Genomic DNA, 26,561 nt, shown 5'->3' with positions numbered 1-26,561 from the left:
CGCCTATAATCCCAGCACTTTGGAAGGCAGAGGCGGACAGATCGCCTGAGGTCAGGAGTTCGACATCAGCCTGGCCAACACGGCGAAACGCTGTTTCTACTAAAAATACAAAACTTAGCTGGGCGTGGTGGCACATGCCTATAATCCCAGCTACTTGGGAGGCTGAGGCAGAAGAATCACTTGAACCCGGGAGGTGGAGGTTGCAGTGAGCCGACACCGCACCATTGCACTCCAGCCTGGGCAACACAGCAAGACTCCATCTTAAATAAATAATATAACTGCTGAGTAGTCTTTTTAAGGTCAGTTTCAGAATGTTCTTGGAGCAGGAAGTTTGCCCACTGTGGAGACTGTTGGTGACACCCCGTGGTGGAGATATGTCTAGATCTGCTTGGGGTCAAAAAGAGAGAGCCATGGTGGTGAGAAAGCGACTTACCCATCTTCCTCCTTGTCATGACCATTTTCCTTGAAGGCTGAGAGTGGAGCTGGGGTGTATCCTGCGACCTAGTCTGGGGAGAACCCAACCGCAGAGAAAGATGCTTCCTTTGGGAGCCCTGGGAGCCAGGCGGACCCTCCAGCCACAGCCCAGCCGACCCCTTTCCCACCAGTGCCAGCCACTAAGCCCATCTGCTCCAAGCCCCTTTCCCGTTTCCCTGACCAATGTCCCTCGGGATTAGGGACCAAGGAGCAGCTGTCCAAGATGCGTGCCTTGCGTCTTCCACACCCTCCCCTCGCCCTCCTCTTTGCGTGCTGTTTCTCAGTTCCCAATAACCAGGCCACACAGAGATTCAAGCATTTGTTTCTTCTTTCCTACTCCATTGAAGAGGCTGACCATTATAATAATTACAATGAATTACAGAAGGAGGTGGGATCTCAGCCCTCCAGGGGCAGGGACTCTTAAACTACCTCCTTTCTCTCTTTGCTCAGCTCTTCCCCATACCCCTGAATCAGTGTTTCTTCCTTTCCTCAAAATCCTCAACAGAGAAGCCAGAGCCGGGCAGGTGTGGGGTATGGGTTAGCCGGAGGCGTGCTGGGGTCAGGCCGCCTCGCCGGTGGCATTCTGCCTCTTCTCACACACCCAGCGGTACACCTGCAGGCAGAAGTCATCGTTCCAGCGGCCATCCGGCTGGACTTCAACACAGTCTTCACTTCCACCCAGCTCGTGCCCGTGCCAGTTATCTGGCTGAGTGACAGCCCAGTTCCTAAGGAGGCAAGAGAAAACTCAGACTCTGCCACGGTGGTGAGAAAGTGACTTACCCATCCTCCTCGTCGTTGTGACCATTTTCCTTGAAGGCTGACAGTGGAGCTGGGGTGTGCCCTGCTCCCCAGTCTGGGGAGAACCCAACCGCAGAGAAAGATGCTTCTTATGCCCAGTCCCAGCCAACCCTCACCCCCAGCCCAGAAAAGCACAGCTTTGGAGGGGTTGGAGTCTGGGGAGGAGAGGATTGGGGAATTCGGTCCCTGAGGGACGAGTCAGGGTGGCTTGGAGTGAAAGGCCAGGGGCTGTCCCCAGAGAAATCTAACAAGGAGATGAGGGAAGAGGCCACTTACTTGTAGTTGTGCCTATAGTCTGTGCCATCTACCCATTTCCAGGAGCCATCGCTGTCCGTGAGACCTATCCAGGTATTGAAGGGGTTCGTGTGTTGTACAACGAATTTCTGGAAACACAGGCAAAAAGGAAGTTTCTAGTCTCTTGTGCCTTTATCCTCCCTCCATGTAGGCATGGAACTATGGCCCCCCTCAGCCTTCCCCAGCCTGATCTGCCCCCAGGCTGAAGCATCAGCTCCTGACAAGACTGCTTCCTAGCTTTTCCTTCTGTCACTCTAGCTACTGTTCAGTGCACAGTTGCTAGGCTAGACTTTGTGCTGTCTGTGCAAAGATGATCTCATTTAATCCTCAGAAGCCCTCTAAGATGGGCACTGCAGTGACCACACTTTGCAGGGAGTTGCAGAGCCAGAGAGCCAATCCTTTACCTGAGTTAGTGGCCACTGTCCCCTGTTCACAGCCCTGGGCCGGTGTCCCCCTTCATTCCCAACTTATGGCTCTACGCAAGCTCCGGTTCTCTCCCTGTCTTCTGCCCACAGCCTCGAACTCCTGGGATCCCGATCGTGGTCCCTGCTGTCACTGCCCCCCAGACCCTAGACCCACTAAAGATCTCAGTTCCACTCGCCTCTCAAGTACATCAGCCCCTGGTAGCTCTCGCTTCTATGTGTAGCTATCATTTCCTGAGATTTGTCAGGCCCGGGAGGTTCTACGCTTGGATCCACTGCCCAGGGCCCCATTATGATCTAGGTACGTGGAGTCTGACAATCGGGGCAAAATAGGAAGACACCAGGGTGTCAGGAAGCAGCCCAGCCAGCCAGTTGCCAGGGGCTTGGGTGAAAGCAGCCTTCGAGCCTGCAGATAGCTCACCGGGACTCACGCGTACCCACACTCCCAGCACGGTAGCCCCTCCAAGTGGCTTTCTCTTACACATACAGCTGTTCCTGGGGACCTAGGTCCCGTGGTTCGGTAGGGTAGCAGGGGAAAGTGTGGTCACCTGGTTTTGCGGAGGAAGTGGAGAGGGATGGATCTGTTGAGCAACGTGCACACTTAACAATTCCCTTTGACAGCCTGGAATTTTCCTTCCAACAGTATTTGAAGGACAATTGCCTAATTCTACTCTCACTCTTTAGAAAAACAACTAAGGTTGCAGTTATTCACCTCTTCTGATTGAGCATCAGAAACTGGGGCATCCCTAAATTCTGGAATCCCACAAATAGGACAAAGTCCCATGCACGAAGGGGCAGCCCTCAGAGGCAGGTGAGGCTGCTCCCCAAATTCAGAGGAGTCAACGGAGTTGGGGAGAAAGTGCCTGGAGAGAAGACACACTATGTGCTGCTACCTGCTGCCAGCCCTCCCTCCCGGCACCACAAGAAACGGAACAGCTGAGCAGAGATTACAAATTAGCAGCATCCGGCCCTCTGTGTTAAAGACTGAGAGGAGGAATCAGATCGTGCCAGATGATCAGAGAAGACAGTCCAGGATAACTCATTCCCCTTTTCGTGGGTGAACCATAGGAAATAAAGCACTGTGCCCATGCACAAAAGTAATGGAGAAAATCATCACGAAACTTATGCCCTCAAAAGGAAAGAGGAAGATGAGGCAGATGAAAAATGAACTGTGATATCAAAAAGAGAGGTGAAAAATAGACTTTGAAAAGAAGCTTTGTTTCAGAATATGAGGGGATGTTGGAGAACAGTTTCTTTTTTTATTATTATTATACTTTAAGTTTTAGGGTACATGTGCACAACGTGCAGGTTTGTTACATGTGTATCCATGTGCCATGTTGGTGTGCTGCACCCATTAACTCGTCATTTAACATTAGGTATATCTCCTAATGCTATCCCTGCCCCCTCCCGAGAACAGTTTCTTTACATGCTTAAAAAATTTAAAAAAGAATGACCTAAAACGTGAAAGAAGATATCAAAAAAAAAAAAAAAAAAAAAGAGAACATGATAAGGAAAGGAACTGAAAAGAACAGTTTGAACTACATAGAAAAAAAAAAAAAAAGCCCAGTCATGGTGGCTCACGCCAGTAATCCCAGCACTTTGGGAGGCCGAGGCAGGTGAATCACCTGAGATCGGGAATTGGAGACCAGCCTGACCAACATGGAGAAACCCCGTCTCCACTAAAAACACAAAATTAGCCAGGCGTGTTGGCGCCTGCCTGTAATCCCAGCTACTTGGGAGGCTGAGGCAGGTGAATCGCTTGAACCCGGGAGGCAGAGGTTGTGGTGAGCTGAGATCGTGCCATTGTACTCCAGCCTGGTCAAAAAGAGCAAAACTCTGTCTCAAAAAAAAAACAAAAAAAAGGCCAGGTGCATTGGCTCATGCCTGTAATCCCAGCACTTTGGGAAGCTGAAGCGGGAGGATCACCTGAGGTCAGGAGTTCAAGACCAGCCTAGCCAACATGGTGAAATCTTGTCTCTACTAAAAATATAAACATTAGCCAGGCCTGGTGGCAGGCACCTGTAATCCTAGCTACTCGGGAGACTGAGGCAGGAGAATTGCTTGAACCAGGAGGCAGAGCTTGCAATGAGTCGAGATCATGCCACTGCACTCCAGTCTGGGTGAAAGAGCAAGTCTCCATTTCAAAAAATAAAAATAAAAAATTTCAGATAAAACACTTGAGGGGCTGGGCACGGTGGCTCACACCTGTAATCCCAGCACTTTAGGAGGCTGAGGCGGGCAGATCACGAGGTCAGGAGTTCAAGACCAGCCTGACCAACATGGTGAAACCCTGTCTCTACTAAAAAATACAAAAATTAGCCAGGCACAATGGCGGGTGCCTGTAATCTCAGCTACTCGGGATACTGAGGCAGGAGAATTGCTTGAACCTGGGAGGCGGAGGTTGCGGTGAGCCAAGATCGCACCATTGCACTCCAGCCTGGGCGACAGAGGAAGACTCCGTCTCAAAAAAAAAAAAAAAAAAAAATTCTTCAGATAAAACACTTAAGGAACCTAGGAAAGGAAAGACTCAGACACACGGGAATAAGAGGTGTCCTGGTCTCCTCACCTTTCCTATGGAAGTTATACAAACTTTTAGTTTTCGAAGCCAATAATTTTCAGCCTATTATTTATTTATTTATGTATTTTATTTTATTTATTTTTTTGTTTTTTGAGACAGAGTCTTGCTCTGTCGCCCAGGCTGGAGTGCAGTGGCGCAATCTCGGCTCACTGCAAGCTCCGCCTCCCGGGTTCACGCCATTCTCCTGCCTCAGCCTCTCCGAGTAGCTGGGACTACAGGCGCCCGCCACCACGCCCGGCTAATTTTTTTGTATTTTTTAGTAGAGACAGGGTTTCATCGTGGTCTCGATCTCCTGACCTCGTGATCCACCCGCCTCTGCCTCCCAAGGTGCTGGGATTACAGGCGTAAGCCACCGCGCCCGGCCTTCAGCCCATTATTTAAAGTTATACAAGTAATCACTGGAATAACTCTAAATAAACTACATAGTTTCCAAAATACCATAAAGGAGAAAACAAAAAGAATACCTCTCACATAGCAATTGTAAGAAAATTAAAAAGCATGTAAAGCAGAAAAAAGAAAGGACTAGGATTAAACATATCTATTAAAATGTAAATGAGACACCTATTAAAAGAAAAGGTACTTATTAGATTTTTAAACATCAAAAACAAAACCTGCCAGGTGCAATTTTTGGATTACAGTGGCTCAGACACCTGTAATCCCAACATTTTGGGAGGCCCAGGCAGGCCAATCGCTTGAGGCCAGGGGTTCAAGATGAGCCTGGGCAACATGGCACAACACCATCTCTACTAAAAATGCAAAAAACTACCCAGGTGTGGTGCTGTGCATGTGTAGTCCCAGCTACTCGGGAGGCTGAGGTGGGAGAATCCCTTGAACCTGGGAGGCACAGGTTACGGTGAGCTGAGATCATGCCACTGCACTCCAACCTGGGCGATAGAGCCAGATCTTGTCTCAAAAACAAAACAAAACAAAAAAACCTATACAGGAGAAATACCTTAAGCTTAACTGCCCCATGGTAGTCCTCAGGGAATGGTCCAGGATGAAGCCAAGATTAATTTAAATCAGCTTTTTTTTTTTTTTTTTGAGTCGGAGTCTTGCATTATCACCCGGGCTGGAGTATAATGGTGCAATCTTGGCTCACTGCAACCTCCGCCTCCTGGGTTCAAGCGATTCTCCTGCCTCAGCCTCCTGAGTACCTGGGATTACAGGCACCCGCCACCATGCCTGGCTAATTTTTGTATGTTTAGTAGAGACAGGGTTTCACCATTTTGGCCAGGCTGGTCTCAAACTCCTGACTTCATGATCCACCCGCCTCAGCTTCCCAAAGTGCTGGGATTACAGGCGTGAGCCACTGCACCCGTCCTAAATCAGCATTTTTAAGGGCAAGATCCAAAAGTTGATATATTTTTTTAACTCTTGAAGAGATTGCAATGTACAGTCAAGACTGAGAATCATTAATTTAAAACAGAGATTCGAAAAGGTAAGAAACAAAAGGATGGACAGAGATACAGCAAGCAAACGCAAGTGAAAAAAAAAATCAAGGACCGTGGTATTTATATATCAGATAAATTCAAGGCAAAAAACATTAATTGGGACACACATTGGCTTCATAATGACAAAAGCACCGTCCACCATGAAGTTGTAGTGGTCACGAGCTTATTGTGTACCAAATCACAGAGCACTAAAATCTTCAGTTGAACTGCATGAAACTACATTTTTATAGGTCAAAACTGGTTAAATGTTGGCAAGTTCAACCTCATCAGTAAAGCAAAATACGTTTGCACTCACTGTATGCTGTAAAGTACTAACAGAGCCTGATGTAATACAAACAATACATATATTCTGGCCCCTGTATCATATGGCTTAACTACTGTGGCATTAAAATACTTCGAAGTTCACGCCAAGCACAGTGGCTCATGCCTGTAATCCCAGCACTTTAGGAGGCTGAGGTGGGTGGATCACCTGAGGTCAGGAGTTCGAGACCAGCCTGGCCAAAACAGTGAAACCCTGTCTCTACTAAACATACAAAAATTAGCCGGGCATGGTGGCGTGCACCTGTAATCCCAGCTACTCGGGAGGCTGAGGCAGGAGTATCGCTTAAACCCGGGAGGTGGAGGTTGCGATGAGCTGAAATCGCACCATTGCACTCCAGCCTGGGCAACAAGAGTGAAACTCCATCTCAAAAAAAACTTCCAAGTTCATACAGAACAAGGCCCTCATAGACCCCACAGTACCAAGGCAGCACGTAGCAGGTGAAAACACTGGCTAAAGAGGATGTGTGTGTCTGAATTGTGGCCCCATCTCTCACTAGCTGTGTGACAAGTTACTTAACCTCTCTGTCCCTTACTGTTGACATCCCCCCCCCCCAAACTGGGAATAATACGAGTGCCCGTGCCCTGGGATGGTGGGGTTTGAAGAAGTAAATGTATGAAAGCACATAGTAAGTGCTCAGTAAATGTTACCATTATTACCCTCCTTTTCCAAAACTGTCCTGTCTATTCTAATGGATTGATTCTTCTCCGCGAACTTTGCTGTCTGGCAGCAGCCATGGGAAGGGGATTCAGAGCACCTTGGAGGGAAGCGGTCACCCTCTGCAGGTGAGTCACGGGGTTCCTGCCTGCTTGGTTGCCTTCATCTACGTGACCAGCACTCCGAAGGCCGGCATAGCAAGAAGGGACTCTCGGTGCCTTCCAGCTGTGTTCTCCGCCCTGTCCTGGCCCCTTCGGTCACCCTGTCTCTCATTCTGTCTCCTGACCTGCTGCACGTCACCTGGTTGCCTGGCTCCTGTATCTTTGACAAGCTCCAGGCTGCAAACTCCCACCTCTTAGAATCGACGGCTGCTTTAGATCGGAAAGTTGAACATATTAAAACAAACAAACAAACAAACAAAACTAAAAAGATTCAATGGCTGTTTCACTGAACCTGCCAGAGCTCCACCACAATTCTGCTTCTGGACTCTTTTTTTAGATTAAAAGGATAGGCCGGGCGCGGTGGCTCACGCCTGTAATCCCAGCACTTTGGAAGGCCGAGGCGGGCAGATGACGAGGTCAGGAGATCAAGACCAGCCTGGCTAACACGGTGAAACCCCAGCTCTACTAAAAATACAAAAAAATTAGCCGGGCGTGGTGGCACGCGCCTGTAATCCCAGAACTTTGGGAGGCCGAGGCAGGAGAATGGTGTGAACCCGGAAGGCAGAGCTTGCAGTGAGCCGAGATCGCACCACTGCACTCCAGCTTGGGTGACAGAGCGAGACTCCATCTCAAAAAAAAAAGGGATAAAATAAGCCTGATCCAGCCTCCCAGAGCCTGCCTTCCAAGGGCTTCCTCCTGCCTGCGGGAAGTGTGGCCTCACCTGCTCCTCCCAGGAGTTGATGACCACCAGGTGCGCATTCTCCAGCTGGCAGTACTTCTCCGCCTCGGCCCAGGCCTTCCCGAAGCGAGAGAACCAGTAGCAGCTGCCTTGGTGCTCCACCCAGTTGACAGGGCAGCAGGTCCTTTGGGAGCCTGAGGGGGCAGGGGGCAGGGGGCAGGGGGATGAGATCCAGCCGGAGGGGCAGGCACACTGGGCCTGGTGGCGGCCCCACCCCTACCATTGCTGTGGAGGAGCTCCATCTGGCAGGCCACGAAGCGCAGGTCCATGGGGAAATGCTTCAGATGGAGAAGCAGGGTGTCGTGATCTAGGACAGACAGGCTGAAAGTGCTGCCTGCAGGTGCGGTCCCCACCTGCCAGGCTCCAGCCTGTGGCTGGGGAAGCATATACACCCACAGACACGTACACCATGCATAGACCACACCACACACCATACCACACACACACACACACACACACACACACACACTACAGACATGTACACCACACACAGACCACTCCACACACAGATCCATCACACACACACAAACACACCAAGAGACACACCACACACATCACATGCATACACACACATACACCATACCACACACACAGACCCATCGCACACATAACACCACACATGCACACACACACAACACACACATATATACCACACTACACACCACACACAGATCCATGACATACCACACCACACATACGAACAGAGATACAGATACACACACTTGCAGGCGCACACACGCACACATGTGCACACTGCACACACCACACACGTGCACATGTGCACACACCCCGGAGGCTCTCTGACCTGCTTTCAGGTCCTGCTGCTGTTTCTCCAGCTTGGTTCCTAGGGATGTGATCTTGTCACCCACGCTGCCTCCTGAAAGCGGAAAGCCAGCTGTTTCCCCGCTGAGCCTCCCTCCGTCCTCATGCTGCTGGGGCACCGGGGGCCAGCGCCTCATCCTGGGTATTGCAGGCATCCACCTCCTGGCTTCCTCGACCCCACCCAGGCTCCCTGCACTGTCACAGTGGCTCAGGCCACGCTCCTGCTTCAGTCCCTTCAGTGGGTCCCCATTTTCTCAAAATAAAGCCTCGCTCTGTCAGCACAGCTCACCTGCGTGGCCGGGCCCCTCCCCACCTCTCTCTGGCCACCCTTTACCTGCCTGCCCCTCCAATGGGCCTGCCACACTCAATTTGCTCACAGGCCCAAGACATGGTGCCTTCCTCGCCTCCTGGTGTCGCAGATCCAACCTCTCCACCTGGCACTAACCTCGTCCGTCCCCACCTGCCTCCCTCCTATACATCCCCCAGGGCCCCTGGACGCCTCGCCCAGCCTGCCCCCACGGCACCCCACACAGCCCTGTTGCAGACTCAGCACTGAGCCCAGCAAACCTGTGCGGATAAATGAGAGCCCAGCCGTCCAGCCCCTCACCGTGGGTGCCAAGAGCATGGACCTCCGTCAGCGTGCTCGAGGAGAAGTTGCTGAAAGCTTCCTTCAGGCTCCGCAGCTCGGCTTCCAGCCGTGCACCTTGTCAGGTGGCAGTGGGGGCAGGATGAGGCAGAGGGGCCGTGTCCCCATCACCCTCCATGTGACCGGCCCCTCAATGCCCCCGCATTTGCCCCAGCTTGTGCTCCGCCCCGCCTCCATCCCTTCCCCTCCCATCGACCTGGTCACTGCCCGCCACTGCCCATGTCTCTTTCCCCACCCCTTGCCCATCCCTGCTGGCCCCTGTGACCCTCACTTTGGTACCCAATCACACAGATGACCACCAGCAGCAGGATGTTGAAGCTCAGGGCAAGCAGACTGAAGCGGACTGTGGAGCAGAGACGCTGTGCCAGGGGCTGGGCAGGAGGTGGCCCTGTGGGAGAGGGGCATCAGGAGCCGGCAGCCAGGGTGTGGGGAGCCAGAGGGTAAAAGCAGGGCGCTGAAGTCTGAGGAGGCATAACCTGGGCGGGGGAATTGGTTGGGGCCATGGGTGGGGGGTCATCATAGGCTTTGACCCCAGCATTTGAGCATTACACACACACTCTTACACACTCACACCCATATTACCATGTACAAATATACACACGCAGCTACCCCGGTGCACACACACCCATGCACACGACTCAGGATATTCACATCAGCTGTGTGCAAAGCCTGGATCCTGAAGCTGGGGGACTGGGAGACACAGAGGGGGCTGGGGGACGGACCTGGCCCTGCCTAGGCACACATCCTGAGAAGGGGGATCTGTGAATGGTTTTCCTCCCATCCAGCCAGTGGCAGAGGCCTCCAGATCACCTCCGGCCTTAGTCTCAGCTCTTCTAAGGCCCCTGTCTCCTCAGATTGGAGACTCCAGAAGCTGGGCCCTGTGTTCTTCCTAAAATCCATACTGCAACAATCCCTCCTCTGCCAAAATTCCATTGAGATCCTTAAGTCTGGGTCATTCCACCATAGCCCACTCTCCAAGCACAACCCTCCAGGTCCCACCTGTTGTCCTCATCCCCTACCACGCAAGTCCTCCTCCCCAGCACCCTCTGCCCTTGCTCCCCTAGAAACCTCGTTCCACACTAAATTTGCTCCCCTCAGCCCGAGGTCATCTCACAGGTACCTCTCCCGCCCCTTGATCCATCTGCACCCTGACAGCACTGACACACACATTCACATGCCCTCACAAACTCACACAAACTCACACACTCACACATATTGCTCACTTCACTCAAAAACACACATTTGCACACACTCATGACCGTGCTCTGCTGTACCCACTCTCACATGTGCACACACATGCTAATGCACACATTCATACTCCCTCCCACACATATACACACACCAACCAACACACACCTGACACACCCACACACGTACACTCACACACCCACGTCTTCCTGCACACAGAGCTGGGCTCCCCCTCTGCTGCCTCCAGACCCAGGGCAGCTCCAGTTGTACCAGCCCTGAGCTCCTCTCTTTACAGCATCCACCTGCAAACAGAACACCTTCCTGGCCTCAGACCCTGACTCTGTGGACTTCCCTGTCTTCTCATTCCTATCACCCCCCGACCCAGCAGGACCACATCCTGGGGAGGCTCAGTCAGGGGCCCAGAATCTTCCTCCCCAGGTCACTTCCTGCCACTGTCCTGAGTCAGACACTGCCCCTGGAAGTGACTATCCATAACTCTTCATCTTTTTCACACCAATGACTTCCACCTTCCCCCACTGCGGCCACACTCAGGACCCCATTCGACCCAGGGAGGCCTCTGACACCTCCACTGCTCACTCCCGCTCTGAGCACAGCCCCACCGTCCCTCTCACTTCCCCCACCCCTTCCTCCGATGCCTTTGCATTCCTCTCCATCCAGAAGCGCTCCATGACCACGGTGTTCCCCACCAAGCCGGCCCTCCACGGATGAGTCCCTGACTGCTGTCTTCAGCATCCTCCACTCAGAGGGCCCTGTCCTGCTTCCCAGTCAGACTTATCAACTCCCAATGCTGGGTCAGCCCAGCAATGTGTCTGTATATCCACCCTGAAACCAGACTGCCCACAGGGTAGCCCAGCTGTGCCTCCAGGTAGCTCTGAGATCATGAACAAGCATTCAATTTCTCCGTGCTTCCATTTTCTCGTGTGTAAAATGGAGATCACAGTCGTAGCTACCCGATTGGATTGCTCAGATAATTAGATGAGTTAAAATATGTAATGTGCTTCTTAGGTAAAAGTTTGAACATAAAAGACAAGGTCTGCCCAAGATGGGAAGAGTTCTTCTCTCCCCAGAGACAATCAAAACAGAAACAGACAACTGTAGAACATGGCAGCTTTCAAGACTCTGGACATCAGGCAAGGAGGAGTAAAGATCCCTGAGGGATAAGAAGCAAACGACAGGAACCCTCCGATCACCCCAGCTTATTGCTTGGAGAGAGTCTGCAGGTTACAGGCCAGGAAAGGGAAATCCATCCAGGCAGAGCCCAAGAGACTCCCCACGTTGAGGAGATGGAGCCGAGAGTCCGAGGAGACCAAAACAATTAAGAGTTCAAACGATCAAACTGACTCTAAGTTGCTTAACCGCATCCCAGAACAAAGCTCAAGAACATTTAGAGGAATACAAAAATATCCAGCACCCAGCGAGGTGAAATTGACAATGTCTGGCAGCCAATCAAAGATTACAAGGCATACAATGAAACAGGAAAACACAATGCCTAACGAGGAGGTTCATCAGTATCAAAAGAGATCCAGAACTGACACGGATGCTAGAATTAGCAGACAAGGATGGTAAAACAGGTATTATAGCCATATCCCATTATGTTCAAAACATTAAGTAGAATTGTGGAGGATATTTAAAAGTCCCCAAGTGAACTTCTAGAGATGAAAACTACAATGTCTGAAATGAAAAAACACACTGGCCGGGCGCGGTGGCTCACGTCTGGAATCCCAGCACTGTGGGAGGCCAAGGTGGGCGAATCACGAGGTCAGGAGATTGAGACCATCCTGGCTAACATGGTGAAACCCCGTCTCTACTAAAAATACAAAAAATTAGCCAGATGTGGTGGCAGGCACCTGTAGTCCCAGCTATTCGGGAGGCTGAGGCAGGAGAATGGCATGAACCCGGGAGGCGGAGCTTGCAGTGAGCCAAGATTGTGCCACTGCACTCCAGCCTGGGTGACAGAGCGAGATTCCACCTCTAAAAAAAAAAAAAAAAAGAAAAGATAAAACACACTGGATGGAAATAATGGAAGATGAGAAATGTGTAAGAAAAATTTAGGGCCAGGCACTGTGGATCAGATCTGTAATCCCAGCACTTTGGGAGGTCGAGGCGGGGGGATCACTTGAGCCCAAGAGTTCAAGACTAGTCTGGGCAGCATGGCAAAACCCCTCTACATGGCAAAACCATCTCTACAAAAAAAAAAAAAAAAAATTTAAATTAGCCAGGCATGGTGGCACATGCCTGTAGTCCCAGCTACCTGGGAGGCTGAAGTGGAAGCATCGCTTGAGCCCAGGAGGTCAAGGCCACAGTGAGTTGTGATTGAGCTACTGCACTCCAGCCTGGGCAACAGAGTGAGATGAGAAAGGAGGGGAAGCAAGGGAAGGAAAGGAGAGGAGAGGGGAGGGGAGGGGGAGGGGGAAGGAAGGGGAAGGGGAAAGAGGGGGAGGGGAGGGAGGGGGGAGGGGAGGGGAGGGAGGGGGAGGGGGGAGGGGGAGGGGGATGGGGGAGGGGGAGGGGGGAGGAGGGAGGGGGAGGGGGAGGGGGAGGGGGAGGGGGGGAGGGGGAGGGGGAGGGGAAGGGAAATGGAGAGGGGGAGGGAGTGGGAGGAGGGGAATGGGGAGGGGGAGGGAGGGGGAGGGGGAGGGAGGGAGGTGGAGGGGGAGGGAGGGGGATGGGAGGGGGAAGGGGGATGGGAGGGGGAAGGGGGATGGGAGGGGATGGGAAGGGGAGGGAAGGGGAGGGGGAAAATTTAGTTAACTTAATGAACAGCAATAACTATAAAATGAAACACTGGGCGAAAAAAGAATAAAAAAATAGAGCATGAGTGAGCTGTGGGACCATTAATACATGCATAATTGAAGTCTTTAAAAGAAAAAGGGGTAGCAGAAAAAAATCAAGTGCTGAAGCAAGTGGAAGATGGGCCCCGGTGAGCAGCTGATCAGTGTCGGCTCCCATGATGACATTCCCCCAGCCCCCACCACCCAGGCTGCTGGAGAGAAATGCAGTGACTTGGCTACATCCCTTCAGACGGCCCCTCACTAGTGTCCCTCAGTCCATTCCAGTGAGCTCGCTCTCCCATTAATTTCAGAAATCCTGGCCACTCTCCAAGCCTCCTGCTCAAACTCTAAATTCTCGCACCCTCAGAAGATTCAGCAGCATCCAGTATTCTTTCTGAGTGTTCACTATGTACCAGGTGCCGTGTGGGCACTGGAGTTGCAGAGGAGAGTGAGGTGGACAGGGCCTCTGCCTGTCGGGACACCGCCTGGTGGCAAGTCCAGCCAGCCCCCTACAGGGAGAGAAGACGCTGCTGGTGTTCCTGAGTGGTCTCCGGGAGGGACCTCCCATCCCTCCTGTCCCCCGCCCTGCCCTGCCCAGCACCGGCCCTCCCTCGGTTGGCCAGCCTCAGGAATGAGGAGTCCCTCCTTCCAGCCCAGCTAACCAATCCCCTTCCTAAGCTCCAAGCCCCTGCCCCTCCTGCCTCCATGGAACCCGGCTCCACCACCAGCACCCACACACCTGACACTCCTCCATCCCTGGCTCTTGCCCTTCTGCCTAGAACTGCTCAGATCTCTCTCAACTTAAACTCTTTTTCCACCAGCCTGGGCAACATAGCAAGACCCCATTTCTCTAAAAAATGTTTTTAATTTGCCAGGCACAGTGGTGCACACCTGTAAGTCCTAACTACTTGGGAGGCTGAGGTGGGAGGATGGCTTGAGCCCAGGAGTTCGAGGTTGCAGTGAGCTATGATCACTACACTCCTGTCTCTAAAAAAAAAATTTCCAAGACACTTGGGTCCTTCAGTCAAAATTTAATAGAGAAGGATCCAGGGAAGGGTCTTGGGAGATGCCGGGAGCAGGAATCTTCCAGGATCTCTCTGTGCTCATGTCCCCCACCCACCCCAACTCATCCCACCTCTACACACACACGCACACATACACTCACATAGACACACTAACACACACACTCACACAACACACTCACACAAACATACACAACACACACACTCGCACAACACACACACTCGTACAACATACACAACACACACAACATACACACAACGTACACACACATACACACACGCACAACATACACACAACATACACACACGCGCAACATACACAACATACACTCACACACAACATACACACACTCACAACATACACACAACATACACACACGCACAACATACACAACGTACACACACTCACACACAACATACACACACTCGTATACAACATACACACAACATATACTCACACAACATACACACACAACATACACACCCTCTCACATACACAACATACACACACACACAACATATGCACGCTCTCGCGCACATACACACACACACACACAACATTCACTCACACACAGTCCCAGCTGAATCTGCATTCCTCATATGCACATACGTGCACACGCACACACGGGGCACACATGTTCTTGGGTTGGGAGAAGGGCAGGAAGTTATCTTCCAGATCTCCCCACACCTCTGGCACACGCCTTTCTTGGGGTCCTGGGGTAGACAGGAAGGTGAGGTGAGGGAACAAGCGGGGGTGTCAGGCCCTCCTCAGTCCCTGTTCACAGAGTTGGTGCCGCAGAGACCTCAAAGGGACAGCGCAATCGCGAGCTGAGACAGAGGGGGAGCAAAGCCGCAGAAACTGCACACTTGCCTTTCAAAAATGGATTTCCTCTCGTGGGATTCAGCCCGCGAGTGCCTGGCCCCTCACCTCGATGGAAGGGATGGTCATTTTCCTCTGAGCTCAGCTGCTGGATATCTTGAAAGTCCTTGGCCATGATGGGGCCCGGGCTGGAGCTGGAGCTGGAGCTGGAGCTGGAGCTGGAGCTGGGCTGGGCTGAGGTTGCTCTGAGGGCTGGGGCTGGGGCAGAGGTGCAGATTCACGTGGAGGTTGACAATGGGATGGAACGCAGGGTCGGAGGGGTTCGGGGTGGTGGCCTGGGTGGGATCTGAGGTTGGCAGGGGGTTTGGGCTGAGGTTTGAAATCCCGCTGGGTCCTTTCCCTTCTCAGGAGACCGCCTGGGCCTTGACCTGGCCAGGAGACCCCTCCCCACACTCATGGACCAGACCACCCCGCAGTTTCCCACGGGGTCCTCCCCATCCCTGAACCAAGGCCTCCTTGTTCCCAAACATCCTCGTCCCAGTTGCCTCCCCAGCCTCGGTTACCTGTGAAAGGTGTGGAGAGCGGACACCTGGCTCCCGCAGGCAACCCCGGCCTTGGCCAAGGAGGGGTTAAAGCCAGGAGAACTGGGGCAGGTGGAGCTCACAGAGGAGAGGAGAGTGGAGGAGGGGCTGGTCCGGGCAAGGCCTGCACCGGAGGGTCTGAGTGTCCAAGCTCTAACCTGGCACCTCCTGGCCTGGGACTTTGGACAGTAAACAGAAGAGGAAACAGAGCTGTAACTCATTTGTGGGGTGGGGGCAGGGGACGGGGCCATCTCTGTTCTTCTTCCCAGAGAGGGGGGTCCCCCGGGCTGCCCTCAACTCCACACGCCACTCACCCCACTCATTACACCATTTGGAAGGGGTGCCAGGCCAGGAGGGGCTGGGGTGCAGTTTGCCGTTTCCCTCTCTCCCTCCCCCTTTCACTTCCTGCCTCTGAATTTCCCAGAACTGTGGGTGTCTCCAAATATCCCTGGCCAGGATCACAGGGACCAGTTCTCTACTCCTGCCCAATCTGGCATCTGAGCCACAGACCCCAGCTGCCTGTGGGCTCGGCCACCAGACTCTCAGCCCTGGCCCAACTCACTTCACTCTCCTGGGGAGTAAAGTCTCTCAAATCCAGAAGCTGCAGCAGGAGGAGGAAGGGGCTTTGCAGAAAAACAGCTCTCCTCGCAGGAGGATTCCAACCTCAGAGAGCCCCGTCCGGCCCAGACCCTGCCCCAGCCCAGGCAACACAAACACTGTCCTCAGGCCCAGCCACTGCCCTAAATTCTCCAAGGTGTTTCCTCATTTATCACAGCACAACACCCCCACGAGGCAGGACTTCTGTTATTCCCATTTCACAGGATTCGGAAGCGGAGCCTCAGAGAGATGAGGCAACTTGCTCTTGCCCAGGTGAGTAGAGAAACTGGGAAAGCAAAATGGAGTAAAGAGGGGAAAATACATCATAACAAAAGGTCTGGCCAGGCACGGTGGCTCACGCCTGTAATCCCAGCATTTTGGGAGGCCGAGGTGGGTGGATGACCTGAGGCCAGGAGTTCGAGACCAGCCTGGCCAACATGGTGAAACTCTGTCTCTACTAAAATACAAAAATTAGCCGGGCGTGGTGGCAGGGGCCTGTAATCCCAGCTACTCAGAAGGCTGAGGCAGGAGAATCAATTGAACCTGGGAGGCGGAGGTTGCAGTGAGCCAAGATTGCGCCATTGCACTCCAGCCTAGGCAACAAGAGAGAAACTCTGTCTCCAAAAAAAAAAAGGAAAGAAAGAAAGAAAAAGAAAAGGAGGAAAAGAAAAGAAAGAAAAGTAAAAGAAAAGAAAAGGTCTTCATGGTCCTACGAGGAAGACTGGCTTCCATGAACCAAGGAACGTGACGGACTAACTGTCTACACTTGCGCTAACAATAGCTCGGGAAAGAAAACACAGTTTTTGTGCATGATTTTTCTGATCCTCACCAAACTTGGGCGGCTGGCTACAGGCAGGGTTTCTCTTATAAAGCTGCTCATGTTTCCCTGGGTGCCGAAAAGGAATTCAAACAGAGGCCTTTTCTGTTTTTGTAACTTTCTGACCCACATAGGAAGTAGCCACCCCCCAGTACCCTGACATTCCCACCCAGTCACCAGGCAGCGGCAGCCGCTGGGCTCTTTGACTGCAACCCACAGCGAGAGACAAGTTTCATGCTATGATCCAGAATGTACACACAAGCACCCGCACACACAGGCACATTTGTGTGTGTTACTTTCTCCTGGATCCCCAGGGCCTGCCACGTAGTAGCTGCTCAACAAGTATCTACTGAGTGAGTGAATAAAATAATGCGTTTGGAAATACACGGTTGACACTAAAGTTTGATATGACAATGCTCACCTTACTACGTGCCTTCTGTTGAGCTTCCCAGTCCATTAATGGGTCACAACTCAAAGTTTGAACAACACTGCTGTGAAGCCCCCATCTTGAGGGGTATGTGGATTTAGTCCTGAGATACAGGTAAGAGCTTCATAGATGGATTGTCTACTGCATGTCAAGCTTTGCCAACTGCCAACCAGGGATGGGGCCATTCTCATTGGCCACCCCTCTTGACTGAACCAATTCCACATTTCAGGGCTTGTCACTTACACCCCCGCTCACAGGGAGGGAAGGGACAGAGAAAGCCAGACTCATCCTCTACGTCCTTCTCTTTCTCCCTATTTGAAAATCATTTTAACTTGGAAGTTAACATGTACTTGGACTATTTCTGAAGTTTCCATATTGTTGGAGGTTTTCTGTTTTGGGTTATGGAATCCTATTTTATTTGGTTGATTTTTTTTTTTTTTTTTGAGACAGAGTTTCACTCTTGTCACCCAGGTTGGAGTGCAATGGTGCAATCTCAGCTCATTGCAACCTCCACCTCCCAGGTTCAAGTGATTCTCCTGCCTCAGCCTCCTGAGTAGCTGGGATTACAGGCATGCACCACCACCACGCCCAGCTAATTTTTTGTATTTTCACCATGTTGGCCAGGCTGGTCTTGAACTCCTGACCTCAGGTGATCCACCCATCTCGGACTCCCAAAGTGCTGGGATTATAGGTGTGAGCCATCACGCCCGGCCTTATTTGGTTGATTTTGATTTGGGGTTTCTCCGTACCTCAGACACAAAGGTTAGATTGGTCATATTCCTTACTTCATGACACTAGGTCTTCCTCAGAGGTCTGAGCTCAACCTTTGTTCTGTTTTGTTCTTCCCTAGCCCCCATCCTGTTTCCCCTCACCAATTCTATACTCTCTACTCTCTCTAGGCAGCCAGAAGGCTCAGTGCCCTCACAGTCCCCACAGATGGTGCCCATCAATTTCTCCCCTCACCACACGTGCAAGTCACACCACCCAGCCAGGGGTAGAGTCTATTTCCCCTCCCCTTGAGTCTGGGCTGGCCGTGTGACTTGCCTTGACCAACAGAAAGCACTAGAAATGACACTCTGCCAGTTCTGGGCCTAGACCTCAAGAAACCTGGTAGCTTCAGTTTTCAATCTTGGAAGTCAGCCACCATGCTATGAGGAAGTCCAGCTATCATGCCAGAGAGAGTCCTGGGGGATAAGACCGCACACATATGGAGAGAGAAAGAGGCCACACAGAGGTGCACTGAGGCCCCAGACATGTGAGCAAAGCCTTCTGGGAGCTTCCAGTGTAGCCCAGTCACCAGCTGATTGTATCCAAGTGTTTCACTCCAGCCAGTACCCTGTGGACCGCCCAAGCCTAGCCCTGCCCAAATTTCTGACCCAGAGAATCTTAAGAAAAAACAGTTGGTTTGGCCGGGTGCGGTGGCTCACGCCTGTAATCCCAGCACTTTGGGAGGCTGAGATGGGCGGATCACGAGGTCAGGAGATCGAGACCATCCTGGCTAACACGGTGAAACCCCATTTCTACTAAAAATGCAAAAAAAATTAGCCGGGTGTGGTGGCGGGCACCTGTAGTCCCAGCTACTCGGGAGGCTGAGGCAGGAGAATGGCGTGAACCCGGGAGGTGGAGCTTGCAGTGAGCCGAGATCACGCCACTGCACTCCAGCCTGGGCGACAGAGCAAGATTCTGTCTCAAAAAAAGAAAAAAAGAAAAAACAGTTGGTTTAAGCCACTGGAGCTTTGGGATGATTTATTATGCATCGGTAGGTAGCTGAAACAATATATATTACTAAATATGTGGGTACCCTTATAAAATATGTGATGGAGTTTGCATGTCTATCTGTTCTATATTTACATAAGTGGAACTTTCATATATCTCATTTGTTTCTGATCTTTTTCACTCAACAATAAATTTTTAAGAGCTATTTGTATTGCTGTTTGTTACAATGTATTGTTACGTTGCTATTTGTATATCTGGTTTGTTGCTATGAACTGCGCAGTATTCAATGGTGTGTATCTATCACAGTTTATTTCCCCTAATAATGAACTCAGGTTGTTGCCAACAACTATCACAATTAACATGATGACTGATGTCCTCATTGTGTTCCCATGTGGACCTAGGTGAGAATTTCTCTTGAAACTGTATCCAGGCCAGGTATGGTGGCTCAGGCCTGTAATCCCAACACCTTGGGAAGCTGGAGTTGGGAGGATCACTTGAGACCAGGAGTTCAAGGCTGCAGTGAACTATGATTGCACCACAGCATTCCAGCCTGGGCAACAGCAAGACCCTTTCTCAAAAAAAAAAAGGAATGAAAGAAAAGAGAAACAAAGGAAAGGAGGGAGGAAGGGAGGGAGGGAAGAAGGGAGGGAGGGAGGGAGGGAGGAAGGGAGGAAGGGAGGAGGAAGTGAGGGACAGAGGAAGGGAGGGAGGAATGGAGGGAGGAAGGGAGGGAGGGAGGGAGGAAGGAAGGGAGGGAGGGAGGGAAGAATGGAGGGAGGGAGGAAGGGAGGGAGGAAGGGAGGGAGGAAGGGAGGGAGGGAGGAAGGGAGGAAGGAATGGAGGGAGGAAGGGAGGGAGGGAGGAAGGAAGGGAGGGAGGGAAGAATGGAGGGAGGAAGGAAGGGAGGGAGGGAAGAATGGAGGGAGGAAGGAAGGGAGGGAGGGAAGGAAGGGAGGGGAGGGAGGAAGGAAGGGAGGGAGGGAGGAAGGAAGGGAGGGAGGAGGAAGGGAGGGAGGGAGGAAGGAAGGGAGGGAGGGAGGGAAGGAAGGAGGGAGGGAGGAAGAGGAGGGAGGAAGGGAGGGAGGGAGGGAGGGAGGGAGGGAGGGAGGGAGGGAAGAATGGAGGGAGGAAGGAAGGGAGGGAGGGAGGGAAGAATGGAGGGAGGGAGGGAGGGAGGAAGGGAGGGAGGAAGGGAAGAATGGAAGGAGGGAGGAAGGGAGGGAGGGAGGGAGGGAGGAAGGGAGGGAGGGAGGGAGGGGGGAAGGGAGGGAGGGAGGAAGGAAGGGAGGGAGGGAAGAATGGAGGGAGGGAGGGAAGAATGAAGGGAGGGAGGAAGGGAGGGAGGGAGGGAGGGAGGAAGAAGGGAGGGAGGGAGGGAGGAAGGGAGGGAGGGAGGAAGGAAGGGAGGAAGGGAGGGAAGAATGGAGGGAGGGAGGAAGGGAGGGAGGAAGGGAAGGAGGAAGGAGGGAGGAAGGGAGGGAGGAAGGGAGGAAGGGAGGGAGGGAGGGAAGAATGGAGGGAGGGAGGAAGGGCGGAGGAAGGGAGGGAGGGAGGAAGGGAGGGAGGGAGGGAGGGAAGAATGGAGGGAGGGAGGAAGGGAGGGAGGAAGGGAGGGAGGGAGGAAGGGAGGGAGGGAGGAAGGGAGGGAGGGAGGGAGGAAGGGAAGGAGGGAGGGAGGAAGGGAGGAAGGAGGGAGGGAGGGAGGAAGGGAGGAAGGGAGGGAGGAATGGAGGGAGGGAGGAAGGGAGGGAGAAATGGAGGGAGGAAGGGAGGAAGAGAGGGAGGGAGGAAGGGAGGGAGGGAGGAAGGGAGGGAGGGAGGAAGGGAGGAAGGGAGGGAGGAAGGCAGGAAGGAGGGAGGAAGGAGGGAGGAAGGAGGGAGGGAGGGAGGGAGGGAGGAAACAAACTATATCCCAGAATGGTATTGCTCAGTCGCAGAGTATTGCCGTACCTAATTCCACTGAGCACTGCCAGACTGTTTTCCAGAATGGCTCTGCCAGTTCACACTCCCACCAGCAGTATATGAGGGTTCTCTTTTTGGCTTTGTCGCTTGATATTATTAACATCCCAATTGTTGCCAAGCTGATGCCATATCCTTGTTCTTTTATTTTGCATTTCTGGCTAACAGTGGGTTTGAACATTTCTTCATCGATTTATTAATCATTTGGGTTTCCTCCTGCATGAATTGCCTTTTCATATCCTTTACCCATTTTTCTATTGGCTTTCCTGAATTCACATTGTTGATAAGCCAGAATTTCCTGTATGTTCTGCTTGTTCAGAAAACGAGACCTTTTGAAAGTAAAAAATATATACATATTGTTACCTCCAAAAAATTTAATAGAAGCTCTGAAATATAAAATTTAGAAAATCTTCTAGGAAAAAAAAAAAGACATAGAGTTTTTTTTTTTAAATGATAAAACAGTTAAATTGGGAGAAATTATTTTTTCTCTGGTCTCATGCTACTGAATATATTTCCTACTAGGGAAACTAGACAATCTCCAGACTCCCTTTCTTTTCTTTTCTTTTTTTCTTTCTTTTTTTTTTTTTTTTTTTTTGAGACAGAGTTTCCTTCTTGTTGCCCAGGCTGGAGTGCAGTGGCCACAATCTCGGCTCACTGCAACCTCCGCCTCCCGGGTTCAAGTGATTCTTCTGCCTCAGCCTCCTGAGTAGCTGGGAATATAGGCACTTACCACCACACCTAGCTAATTTTTGTATTTTTAGCAGAGATGGGGTTTCACCATGTTGGCCAGGCTCGTCTCAAACTCCTGACCTCAAGTGATCCGCATGCTTCGGCCTCCCAAAGTGCTGGGATTACAGGCATGAGCCACCGCGCCCCGCCCAGACTCACCTTCTTAACCCACTCCTCAGGGGAGGAAACTGACTGATTGGCATGCTTGGCTCCGCCCCTTGGGGGGCTCCCTTTGGTATCTTACTGCCCACAAGAAGCACACCTTGTGTTCTACTCTCTGCCAGGCAGCACAGAGCTGCTCCTGCTTCGCCCTCCTCTGCCTGTGACTGCGTGGATACATCTGCTTAATTATCGGATGAACTAATTACAAGGATTTTTGACCTAAGGTTTTAAGTCAAATCCTCCTTGTTGCTTGTCAGTAATTATGCTAACGTTTTGATATCCGCTCATCTGTCTACTGTGTCTTGGCTCTCAATTGATTTCAAACTTAAGAGGAAAAGAAAGGGTTCTTTTTTTATTAGCCCCATAAAATCTCCACAAGTAACACAAACAATAGGTTCAAAGAACCAACATCCAACTAATAGAAGTTCTAGAAGATAAGTAAGAGGAAGAAAAGGAAGAAAAAGATCAAAGAAAGAATACAAGTCTGGTACTTAGAATTAAAAAGGATAAGTCTCCAGATTTAGGTATTCTAGTAATAGCCCAGCCGAGCACATTCATTCAAAAATGACCCAAAGCGTGTCACCATGAAATTTCAGAATACCAGGGATAACGAGAAAATTCTAAAAACCACCAGGGGTGGGAGTAAATCACCTACAAAGCAACAAGAATCAGAATGGATTTCACTTTTCAGCTGTTACATTGAACACAAAGAGACAACAGGATGATGCCTTCAAACTTCCAAGGAAAATTTTTTTCAACCTAGAATTGTAGACTCAAATGATCAATGGCATGAGAGGGTAGGCTACAGAACTGTCAGATACTCCAGTTCTCAGACTATTTATCTCCTACTCCCACGTCAGGAATTACCACAGAAAGTGAGAAAATTATCCAAAAACGATACATGTAGAAGAACATCTCAGTATAAGCCTTTTTCATTATTAGGAAAGAAAATCTATTCAGCTCTTTCTGTGTTTTTTGCCTACAGGCTGACTTTTTTTCTTATAATGCAAACTGGTGAAATTCCAGAACCTGGCCTCGGAAATGCAAGTCACCATAAAGAACATGAGTTTAAGGTCTGGGCATGGTGGCTCTCGCCTGTAATCCCAGCACTTTGGGAGGCCAAAGCGGGCAGATCACCAGAGGTGGGGAGTTCAAGATCAGCCTGACCAACATGGAGAAACCCTGTCTCTACTAAAAATACAAAATTAGCTGGGTGTGGTTGTGGGTGCCTGTAATCCCAGCTACTCAGGAAGCTGAGCTAAGAGAATCGCTTGAGGCGCCTGTAGTCCCAGCTACTGGGAGAGGCTGAGGCAGGAGAATGGCGTGAACCCGGGAGGCGGAGCTTGCAGTGAGCCGAGATTGCGCCACTGCACTCCAGCCTGGGCAACAGAGCGAGACTCCGTCTCAAAAAAAAAAAAAAAAAAAAAAAAAAAAAGAGAATCGCTTGAAACTGGGAGGCAGAGGTTGCGGTGAGCCAAAATTGCACCATTGCACTCCAGCTTGGGCAACAAGAGCGAAACTCGGTCTTAAAAAAAAAAAAAAGAACATGAGTTTAAGGAAGCAGTAGAGACTCTCCTATGATAAGCTGTCAAAGTGAAAACGTTTACTAACTCCCCATCTTGTTCTGTCATGCACTGTGGAAACCTAGGTGGGCACTCATAATTCCTGCTGACTTTCGGCCAGGCGCGGTGGCTCACGCCTGTAATCCCAACACTTTGGGAGGCCGAGGTGGGCGGATCATGAGGTCAGGAGATCGAGACCATCCTGGCCTACACGGTGAAATCCTGACTCTACTAAAAATACCAAAAATTAGCCGGGCGTGGTGGCGGGCGCCTGTAGTCCCAGCTACTCGGGAGGCTGAGGCAGGAGAATGGCGTGAACCCGGGAGGCGGAGGTTGCAGTGAGCCGAAATCGTGCCACTGCACTCCAGCCTGGGTGACAGAGCAAGACTACGTCTCAAAATAATAATAATAATTCCTGCTGACTTTTTATGTTCTTTGTAACATTAAATATTTCTGCGGAAGGCTTAAGGCTTCCAAGAGTTTAACAGAAATTGTTACCATCCCTAGTAGAAATAATTTCCAAAAAATGCCTATGATTCTGATTGGCCATTGTCCTTGTTAATCTGTTGCACTTAGAATCCCTTAGCAAGGATAAGATTCTTGTTTCAAATTGTTACCGAAACCCATCCTGGCCAACATGATGAAATCCCGTCTCTACTAAAAATACAAAAATTAGCCGGACGTGGTGCTGCGCTCCTGTACTCCCAGCTACTCAGGAGGCTGAGGCAGGAGAATCACTTGAACCCGGGAGGCAGAGATTGCAGTGAGCCGAGATCGCGCCAGCCTGGGAGAAAAAAGCGAGACTCTGTCTCAAAAAAAAAAATTGTTAGCGAAACATCAGGAGTTCAGTCTAAGTCCTGTGGCTTTGCTGCACACAGAAAGCCAATCACTGAGATGATGAGTAGTGCCAAGGAAGAAGGCTTTAAATCAGGTGCTGCAGTCAAAGAGATGAGAGCTGTCTCAAATCCATCTCCTGGGCTGACTAAAACTAGGGGTTATATTGCAGGGAAAAAATGTAACCATGTGTCAGAAAACAGGAACTAGGGAGGTGCAAGGAGGCATTTGGTGCATGATCTGGTGAGTTTCAGTTCTTCCATATATATATATATTTTTTTTTTTTTTTTGAGACGGAGTCTTACTCTGTCACCCAGACTGGAGTGCAGTGGCACCATCTCAGCTCACCACAACCTCTGCCTCCTGGGTTCAAGCAATTCTCCTGCCTCAGCCTCCTGAGTAGCTGGGATTACAGGCGCCCACCACCACACCTGGGTAATTTTTGTATTTCTAGTAGAGACAGGGTTTTACCTTGTTGGTCAGGCTGGCCTTGAACTCCTGACCTCCTATACATCTTTGAGAGGACTGAAGGTACTTTCCTGAGGAAGGAACTCAAATCAAACAAATCTAAGTTTCATTCGGGCGCAGTGGCCCACACCTGCAATCCCAGCACTTTGGGAGGCCAAGGCCGGTGGATCACGAGGTCAGGAGTTCAAGACTAGCCTGACCACAGGGTGAAACCCCATCTCTACTAAAAATACAAAAATTAGCCGAGCGTGGTGGCGTGCGCCTGTAATCCCAGCTACTCAGGAGGCTGAGGCAGGAGAACCACTTGAACCTGGGAGGCAGAGGTTGCAGTGAGCCAAGATCACACCACCCTACTGCAGCCCGGGCAACAGAGCAAGACTCCATCTCAAAAAAAAAAACTATATATATATATATATATGAGTTTCAAGCTTTAACAGCAGAAGGGTCAAGTTCTATGTTTATCCAAAACTGTCTATGGAACTATAGGGCCGGTTTAAAAATCAGAAGAGGGGCACTGGCCCTTTCCCCTTCTCCTATGGGCATGATGGAATAACTAGGAGTTGTGAGTCTGCTAGAATAACACTTAGCAAATAATTCGAATTAAGTTAACACTCAAGACACTGACTGTGGCTGAGAACGCCACAAAGGAAGTCCTCCCGAGAAAGAAGAATCTTATTTTAGAGGGTTTTTATTTTAAGAAATAGAAAACTGTCCTAAGGAAAGCACTGCAAGATTAGAATAACTGGCATATCTCCAGTAAAAGCAAAAGAAACTATGCAAGAAGAGAAACGTTATCACAGTAGAGTACTAGGTTCATAACATAACATTTACATAGACATGTAATGTGAATGTTTCATTTTTGTTTTTTAACTAAAGATGCTGATATCACTGCATTTGGATGACAGCAGTGGCGTAAGAGCTAATCCTCATCTTGGGAAATAAGTAGTAGAATATTAATAAATCCCCTCTCCACTTTGTCCAATGGTCACCTGGCATTGGGAGGGATCTAGTTCGAGGAAAGCTGACAAGTAATTGTACTTTCCTGCCCCTGTATTATTATTTTTATTTATTTATTTATTTGAGATGGACTCTCGCTCTGTCGCCCAGGCTGGCGTGCAGTGGCAGGATCTCAGGTGACTGCAACCTCCTCCTCCCAGGTTCAAGCGATTCTCCTGCCTCAGCCTCCCAAGTAGCTGGGACTACAGGCATCTGCCACCACACCCGGCTGATTTTTGTATTTTTAGTAGAGACGGGGTTTGGCCACGTTGGCCAGGCTGGTCTGGAACTCTTGACCTCAGGTGATCCACATGCCTCGGCCCCCAAAGTTCTGGAATTACAGGCGTGAGCCACCGCACTCAGCCCGTGTCCCTGTATTCTAAAGGATGTTAGCAAGAACCCCAGGAAGCCCAAGCACAGGAGAGGCGTGGACTTAGCAGCAACCATTGTAAACATCGGCTGTGGGAAGCAGAGGAGAGGGGAACCTGGGAGAGCCAGTTTTCGGGCTGAAACAAGCAGGTGGCTGGTGA

General features: G+C 50.8%; 1 protein-coding gene across 2 annotated transcripts in view; it reads right to left on the bottom strand.

The window, feature by feature from the left end:
* Positions 1–780: 780 nt before the first annotated feature.
* ASGR2 (asialoglycoprotein receptor 2) overlaps positions 781–26,561 on the bottom strand; it is a 42,175-nt gene continuing 16,394 nt past the window's right edge. Inside the window, exons 2-10 of one of the 2 annotated variants that reach the window (XM_030800173.1) lie at positions 15,747–15,943; positions 15,292–15,441; positions 9,633–9,749; positions 9,323–9,418; positions 8,699–8,770; positions 8,114–8,200; positions 7,876–8,027; positions 1,549–1,655; positions 785–1,199 (exon numbers count right to left, since the gene is read on the bottom strand). In XM_030800173.1, coding sequence (XP_030656033.1) covers positions 1,034–1,199; positions 1,549–1,655; positions 7,876–8,027; positions 8,114–8,200; positions 8,699–8,770; positions 9,323–9,418; positions 9,633–9,749; positions 15,292–15,358 — 864 coding nt within the window. In that variant the 5' untranslated portion in view covers positions 15,359–15,441; positions 15,747–15,943 and the 3' untranslated portion in view covers positions 785–1,033. Of the gene's footprint in view, positions 1,200–1,548; positions 1,656–7,875; positions 8,028–8,113; positions 8,201–8,698; positions 8,771–9,322; positions 9,419–9,617; positions 9,750–15,291; positions 15,442–15,746; positions 15,944–26,561 lie in introns of those variants that run through there. The other variant, XM_030800172.1, reaches the window with a different exon arrangement.

The sequence above is a fragment of the Nomascus leucogenys genome, chromosome 19, assembly GCF_006542625.1.
Source record: "Nomascus leucogenys isolate Asia chromosome 19, Asia_NLE_v1, whole genome shotgun sequence".
Lineage (NCBI taxonomy): Eukaryota > Metazoa > Chordata > Mammalia > Primates > Hylobatidae > Nomascus > Nomascus leucogenys.
This window is presented reverse-complemented; position numbering and strand designations above follow the sequence as displayed.